This window comes from Empidonax traillii, unplaced genomic scaffold, assembly GCF_003031625.1.
Source record: "Empidonax traillii isolate 1590-97213 ecotype Southwest subspecies unplaced genomic scaffold, ASM303162v1 scaffold1053:size215182, whole genome shotgun sequence".
Classification (NCBI taxonomy): domain Eukaryota; kingdom Metazoa; phylum Chordata; class Aves; order Passeriformes; family Tyrannidae; genus Empidonax; species Empidonax traillii.
The window spans coordinates 14,714-22,509 of record NW_020956246.1 but is presented as its reverse complement, the minus strand read 5'-3'; the positions used below and the strand labels follow the sequence as shown (position 1 = coordinate 22,509).

General features: G+C 48.2%; 1 protein-coding gene across 1 annotated transcript; it reads left to right on the top strand.

Moving 5' to 3' along the window:
- The first annotated feature begins 252 nt into the window (after positions 1-252).
- Positions 253-7,410, top strand: CLEC3B (C-type lectin domain family 3 member B). The gene is made up of 3 exons (XM_027904408.1): positions 253-536; positions 4,458-4,556; positions 5,466-7,410. The coding sequence occupies exons 1-3, from the start codon at positions 431-433 to the stop codon at positions 5,864-5,866; spliced, it is 606 nt and encodes a 201-aa protein (XP_027760209.1). The 5' UTR covers positions 253-430; the 3' UTR covers positions 5,867-7,410.
- Positions 7,411-7,796: the final 386 nt, after the last annotated feature.

Genomic DNA, 7,796 nt, shown 5'->3' with positions numbered 1-7,796 from the left:
GCAGATGGCTCCTCTCTGTTCCCTCGGCCACCCAAACGCTGTTTCACACCTTCATGTTGCTGTTGCCATCGCTGACACGCACGATCAAACCCGAGGCGTTTTGCTAAAAGCCGTGGGAAGTCGTTCCAGCTATACTCCCAGCCTTTCCTTATGTTTAGCTTAGCCGAGACATTCAGTACATTCATTCCCTTCTTTTTTTCTCCTTTTAACAAAAACAAGCGGAGCGCTAAGAAATGCAACCCCTCTGGGAGGCTTTCAGCCTTGGCCGGAGCATCCCGAACACCCCCCCGGGGCCGGGAGGCTGCCGCTGGCCCGGGCTCAGCGGGCGGCTTTCTGGGACAGTCATTCCCGACTCCAGCCGGTGTCCAGGCGGCTGTGCGAGGGCAGAGCGGAGCCACTCCACCTCCGCTCGGCACCAGACGGCAGCGGCATGGCGCTCCGGGGAGCCTGCCTCCTCCTCTGCCTCCTCTCCCTCGCCCAGGTCTCCGACCAGCAGAACGGCAAAGTCCGGCAGAAACCGGCGGCTTCCAAGAAAGGTAAGGGGGCAGCGGCACCTTCCCTGCAAGGAAACTTTGCAGGGCTCGGTGGGGATGGGGGGGGGGGGGGGGGGGGGGGGGGGGGGGGGGGGGGGGGGGGGGGGGGGGGGGGCTTGCAATTAGTCCACTTGTTTGTGCATTTAACAGGGCTTCAGTGACACTTCTTTAAAAATTTAATAAAGTGTCTTTTTCTGCACCCCACCCCCTTCCCCCGTGGGGATGATTGTGTAGCTTTTCTGTAAAATACTTGAGGATATTGAAATGGTTCTGGTGGGTTCCTACCTTGAGTAAACTTGTTGGGACAGCTTGGTCTGAGTTTCAGAGGGCAATGCATTTTCCATGTGCTCTCTAAGGTTCGTACCAAACCTTTCCTATACTAAAATCCCCTTTGCTATAACTCCCCACCCCTTCTCATTCTTTTTTTTTCAGAAGCAAGTAAGTGGCAGATGACAACTGATTTGGAGACAAAAGTAGGCAGAAAATACATAATCCATAAAAACACTGGCCTCGGGTATATGTCACACCATACATGAGCTCTGACTACTCAGGCTTACCAGAGGGCACTGCATACAAAATTATGCCTATGTTTTATTTTCCCTTGAGGGTTTCTTTTTTTTCCTTCTCCTTTTTTGCTGCTGTCCCATCCTTTCTCCTTCTGACTCAAGGCACATTAACTACAGGAGAAGGCAGGTAGGGAAGCAGCATGTGAGCCTGCCTGTGTCTGACTGCGTACCCTTGGGCTTAGATCGCTTCTGGCAGGCGCTTTTCTGCTTGGAACAAAGTGGGGAGCAAGGAAGAAGCATCCCTGGAATTCACTTGGCCAGGCTGCTCTCTGTGCTCACCCGGTTGCTGTTTTTGTTAGATACCATCCTTGAGAAAATTTTTCCCTTTTCTCCCATTGGATCTTTCTATGAATTTACAACATAACTGCTTATTCCACATTTTGTTTCACAGGATGTAGAATAACAGAGAAAACAGTTCGTGACTGATTTCTAGAGCAAAAAATACCCCTTTGGGCTCACATAAGGCACATGCATGCATTGTACTCACTGGAGGTATAAAGACATTTCTTAGAGAAAACCTATTTTAGAGATAGAGACTGAAGAAAGACATTTCTTAGAGAAATCCTATTTTTCTCTCTGTGTCTCTGCAACTGCTGTTTGTAATCAATTGGTGACAAGAAGGTGGGAGAAAAATCACCTTTTTGACAGGAAAAATGTGCTCTGATTTAAAAACCGTTGAGGGAGGTGTCCTGAAAATCAAGCCATCTGGAACAGCTGGTGGCATGTTTTAGTCAGAATTTCTTGTCAAAGGAGACATCAAACTTTCTGTGGGGAAAAGTCAAAAACTCGGCAACTTGGCATTTTTTGGCCAGCGGCATCCAGCCCCACAGCGGATCGGCTGCCCTGCCTTTACTGGAAACTTCCAGCATTTCTTGATTAATATTTTTCAGATTTTTACCAATGCCCGGGGGTGGGGAAAGGGAGGAAAGTGCTACAAATCCCTCAGGAGGCTCCTCGCCTCCAGCTCCTCCCCGCATCCAAGCCTGCCTGCCCGCCCAGCCACCACAAGGGCCAGGGCTCAGCCACTCCTGCTCTGAACAAAGGCAGGTTGGCCCCATCTCATCCTCATCCCAGGCCTCTAGTATCCCCATCCTCACCCCCATGCTCACCCCCTGCACTTTGCCACGGAGGGTCAGGCAAGGCAAAACCAGGGGAGGGTAGGGGTGTTTGGTTGGATTTATTTTCTTTAATCTATGCAGCCAAACCACAAATGTTAGAAAAGAAAGCACTGATTTGAGCCAAGCATTTTATCTTTCTTTTTGCTTTTCTTTTGTTTGCAGTTTGGGTTGGGTTGTTTTGGGTTTTGTTGGTGGTGTGTTTTTTTTTCTTTTGTAATTACTGCTTACATTTGGATCTGCTTCAGAACAAAAATGGTGCTGTTTCAACATGAAAAGCCAAACCACAGTATTTAGAAAATGCTGAGAAGGCTCATTCACTTTGCCTGCTATTGGGTTTTTCCCCCTCAAATTGCTCCCCAGTTATGTTTCCAAATGCAGCTGTCCCGCAAACTCTCCCTGAGCCCTGATGTCTTGGGGAACAAACGGGATTTGCATTTGCCCTTGTCTGGTAGCTCTGGGGGTCTCACCTGAAAGGGTGCCCAGGGGAGGCAGAGGATGGCACTCCTGCCTGGGGGCAAAGGCAACCCCTGGCTTAGGGATAACGGGCTGGGCACCCACCAGTCCCAGCGGGGTCTTCCCTTGGCCACAGCTGTGACATTCATGGAAATGCCTGGTGACAGAAGAAATACCGATGGTCAGGGAGGTTTGATGGCAGACATTGTAAATCAGAGCAGTGCTCATTTCTCTGGGGGACAGAAGCCTGTTTGGATGTCCAGGCAAAGCTAAGTAACCCACATATAGATCCAAATTTCATACAGTATTAGTTAAATAATTAAAATTAAATACAGAGGGATTTGTTTGTTATTCATTGTATAATTAGAACAAGGAAAAGCGTGTGACAGTTCCCATTTACAGCATTAAATACATTTCTGGCCGGGCTTTCAAACCAACAGACTACTGCGACCCACATCTTTCTGCGAGTCTCCTTTTCATCTTGCCTCTGCCCACTCTTAATCCTGGTTGGCTGCACAAGGACCCGCTCCAGCTCTTACTGGCAGCGTTGGCATCCCACATGCTGGCTTCAGCCACAGCAAACCCAAACTGTAAACAGGCTTGATCCTGGGCTTGCAGAGGCGAGCCTCGAGGAAACGACAGCTGAGACAAACCCCTGCAGTAATAATACAGAAAACTCAATGCCTGTTGACGTAGCTGTGGTACTCACTTTGTAGCTGAAGAGCAAGTTAACCAGTCCTGGTTCTCCACGCAAAGTCCCAGTGAATGCACTACTGTAGGAACACCTTGTGGCCCAGGATTTGGAAATGGGGCCGTCACAAGGGACAGGGCGCTTAGATAGTTATCGAGGAGATAACTATCCAGGGACCCTCCAGGTGGAAACCCACCAGCAAACCCAGTTGGAACACCATAAGGAGCTGTCCCAGCAAGACTCACTGACAGTGTTCTGCCATGGCCCTTACTTAAGTTACTTAAACTTTGGAACATTTGTTCTGCTGCAAGAGAGGCTTGCATGGAAAAATAAAACAGGATTAATTAGCCGTTTCCCACAAAGTCTTTTCATCAAAGGCAGCAAAATAATAACTAGGCCCTCAGTGTTAAGTGAATCCATTAAAGTTAATTGAGCAATGAGTAAAGCAGCTTTAATGCCCTCCTCCTGATGTGTCTGGCTTTTCATATTCATGGCACTATGTAATCTTAGTGCTGGCAATTTTGTTCTGCATCCAAGCTGCTTCCCTACTTGCCTGGCTTGGTGCCTCAGCTCCCCATCTCCTTGGCACTCGAGGAAACCTGTCCTGCTGCATGTGTGGGCAAACTGTTCCCTTTCCTTTCACCCTACAAGGACTACTAGATGCTTATGACAGGCAAGGTAAAGCTTGTTAACAAGCAGTTAACAGCTTGTTGGAGCCCTTGCAGAGGCAACACACCTAGCAAGATGTAGGCTTTAGTAGTCAGCTGCAACCAATTCCCTGGACAAAGAGGTGTCTTCTCACAGTAGGAGAGCAGCTCTGGCCAGTTTTGGAGTACCTACACTGGGGATGCTGAAGATACAGGTGAGGTAGAGGCAGCCTGAACTGGGAAAACTGGGTTGACAGTGGAACCAGGCCAGTGAGCAAATCACACTGATGTGTATGGGCGAGGGGGCACAGGTGCTGACTTTGTGGATTCCTTTTGTTTATCATTCTCTGAGGGCAAGGAAAACTGGAGTTTTGATGATAGGAACAGGTGTGGGTGCCTCCCCTGGGATGTAACCAATGGTTATGCTCTCTCCTTGACTTCTCCAGCAGAGGGTGTGAGCCTCAAAATGATTGAAGACCTGAAGACCATGATTGACAACATCTCCCAGGAGGTTGCTCTACTGAAGGAGAAGCAAGCGCTCCAGACAGGTACGGGACTCGCTGAACAGTGCATGGCTTTTGCTTTATTAAACATACACAGGCAACAGTCCCTAAATGTCCATCTTCCAGCCATGCTCCACAGTTATTCTGTGCAAACTCCACCAGCATCAAATAGGAGCAGGATTTGCAGAATACAGAACAGAAATCAGATAAAAATGCAAGTTAAGGAGAATTTTCTCCTTAAAAAAAGAAAGGAACGCAAGCAAAATCAAGGCTTTAGTTCCAAGCTCACATTCATTGAGAAGTACTTGGTTTGGATATTAATGTGTGGCTCTGATTAGGTATTATTTAGCTACAGTACCCTGTACTCTCAAGGTTTAGAGCTTAAAGAAAAGCAAAGTAATTTGATATTCTTAACACTAAAATCAGAGGCAAGCAGAAACTTCCTCTGAAGACCTCAAGCTATGCAAGCACAACGCTTCTGATCAAAGCTTATTAAAAAAGACCTTTTTTTTCATCTTGCATAATTAAGACTATTTAATTGGCATGCAGGCTTTTTCCCCAAACACTCCAACATTCAGCAGTGCCCACGACAAAACTTGTTTTCAACAAACTCATCTGAGAAAGAGCAGCATTGGCTAGGGAAGAGCAGGGGCAGGAGGACCTGCTTTGCCTCTGCCCCAGCAGCAGCAGAGCTTGTGAAGGTGGTGGGGTCACCCTTAAATTCCATTTTTCCGGGTGATTGGTGGATAGGGAATGCACATCCTCATAACGGTGTCCTTCATAGGAGGGTGGGTGGCCCTTGCAATCCTGTGCTGCCAAGGGCTGCTGTGCGGCCTAAGAGAAGAGGGTTTTAGTTTGACTGCTGGGTTTGCTGCTGCTGCATCTTCCTGGGCACCATTTTTAAACCCAGTTCCCCTTCTGTCTTTTTGTTCTGTTCCTGTGGCAACCTCTCAGTTTGCCTAAAAGGCACCAAAATTCACCAAAAATGCTTCCTGGCATTTTCGGACACCAAGACGTACCACGAGGCCAGCGAAAACTGCATCTCCCAGGGCGGCACGCTCAGCACCCCCCAGAACGGGGAGGAGAACGATGCTCTCTATGACTACATGCGCAAGAGCATCGGCTCGGAGGCAGAGATCTGGCTGGGCCTCAACGACATGGCAGCAGAGGGCAAGTGGGTCGACATGACGGGCAGCCCCATCCGCTACAAGAACTGGGAGACTGAAATCACCACCCAGCCCGACGGCGGCAAGCTGGAAAACTGCGCAGCTTTGTCGGGGACCGCCATCGGCAAGTGGTTCGACAAGAGGTGCAGAGATCAACTGCCCTACATCTGCCAGTTCATGATCGTGTAGCGGCGGGGCCTCTCCCCTTGCCCCCCTCCCCCCACAGCCCGTGCCCTCCCCCTCAGCAGCAGGATTATGAAGCTATAGGTGTGTGTACGTGTACGGGCACGCGTACGTACGCACACCCGCGCGCACGTGTGCAAGTAGAGCCACTCTTCGCAAAGAGAGTCGTCGCGGCTCGGTGTCGGATTGTAGAGCATTAGAGCATTTCATTTGGCCCCATCCAGCCCTCTTAGCAGCTGCACTGTTCTTTCTAAGGCACGATTTATAGATATATTTTTTTACACGGGGAATTTATTAGGATGGCTCCGTCGTTTTGGCAAAGAACCAGTGCAGCAGTCCAGCCTGGCATACAGCTGCCTCAGCTGCCCAGGGCTGTCACTCTGCAATGTCCCTTCCCATCTTGCTGAGCTTTGCTGGGACACCAGCAGAGCTAGTTTCTTCTTTCTTCTCTTGTTTTCCTTCCCCAAAACCCCTGGCAGTGATTCATGGGAGCTCCTTGTTCCTCATAGTGCCACGATTCAGCCTTCTGAGGATCAAGGTCCTGTCTCAATGAGTGGAGGGAGCTACTCCTGCTTTGCATTGACAGATACAATTAGGCTTATTTGGCAGAGCACCAGCTGCTCAGTGAGCTGTCCAGCTAGTTGAGTTATGTGCATGAACAAATTAAAAAGTTACAGACATGTTTGGTCCTTTCCTCATCAGCCAGGAGCCAGTCTCACTGATATCAGTGGGGAGAGCAAGACCCAGTGCCAGATCTTTCAGTGAAAAAATCCCATCAGAAGCTTTATTTATGCTGCAGCATCATGGTGGAAGCAGCAACGACTTGCAACATAATAGTCAAATATCTTATTAAAAATAGAAGATTAACGTATTACGTGAATAACATAAACATAATGCTATTAGGGAATACGTTACTATATAAAAAACAACTGTATATTGAAAACAAACTCCAGGACAACTTACTTCTGCAGCTTTAGGAAATAACCTGACCTGTTTTATGTGATGGGAACCCAGATGAAATAGTCCAGTTGCTGGTCCAGGCACAGTCCTCAGGAAGCATAAATCTGCTGAGCACTGCTTGTGCCAATGCAGTCATGCCCAGCTGAAAGTCTGGCCTCAGTAATTTTTTACTGAGACATGGCTAAAAGAATAGAAATAAATTTAAATTAACAGTGATGATGGGAAAGAAGTGCAGGTCATCCTGACAGCTTAATGAAGCTTTGCTGGCTGTTGGCTGAAAAGTATCAGAGGTTCTTTGCAGTTTAGTGCTTGGTAATAACCCCTCCAGTTTGGGTCACATCCCTTGAGCTTCTAGGTTGGGGGTGTCAAGACATGATGCTGTTGGGGAGCCTGTGGGATAGGTATTCCAATATGCTGCTTTGTTAATAAGCAACATGATGGTAGGTCCTCCAAGACATCAAGTTCAAGCCAAGCTGGAAACACTCATATGCAAATGCAGAGTGCATGCTTCTGAGGCTGTCACTATTGCCAAACTCTCTGCTGTTCAAATGACTATAAAATAAAAATATCTACATAGCTTGCTGAAGGAACGAAATTGTGTCAGTGTGATTGGAGTGCTTTCTTCTCCTTGTCTTTCTCTTCAGAGCAGCTCCAGGGATCTGTCTGAAGGTTGGAGATATAAAAGGCAGAGGGGAAAAGCAGAAGGCGAGAGCCTTCTACCCTGTAATATGCTTTATAGGATTCTCCTCCTACTGCCCCATTTTCATCCCAGTCACACGCCATACACGGGATACAGGCAGGGAATCCTTTTATAGGAATACAAGATTTCCTTCCTCCCCTCCTCTTGCTGCTGGGAAATTTCATTCTAAAATACAAGCCAACACAGAAGAAAGATCCCTCCCTCAGCCCTGTTTGGCAGCAGTAGTGGTGCTGGGGGAGGTAGCACCTCAGGTCCCAGCATTGAGACAGTCCTTCC

What these genes read in the sequence shown, in the direction of transcription:
- CLEC3B (XM_027904408.1), top strand. Translation starts at nt 431, where the DNA reads ATGGCGCTCCGGGGAGCCTGCCTCCTCCTCTGCCTCCTCTCCCTCGCC. An exon ending in ACCGGCGGCTTCCAAGAAAG is followed by an intron (nt 537 to 4,457) that starts GTAAGGGGGCAG and finishes CTTCTCCAGCAG; the next exon opens with AGGGTGTGAGCCTCAAAATG. An exon ending in GAAGCAAGCGCTCCAGACAG is followed by an intron (nt 4,557 to 5,465) that starts GTACGGGACTCG and finishes GCAACCTCTCAG; the next exon opens with TTTGCCTAAAAGGCACCAAA.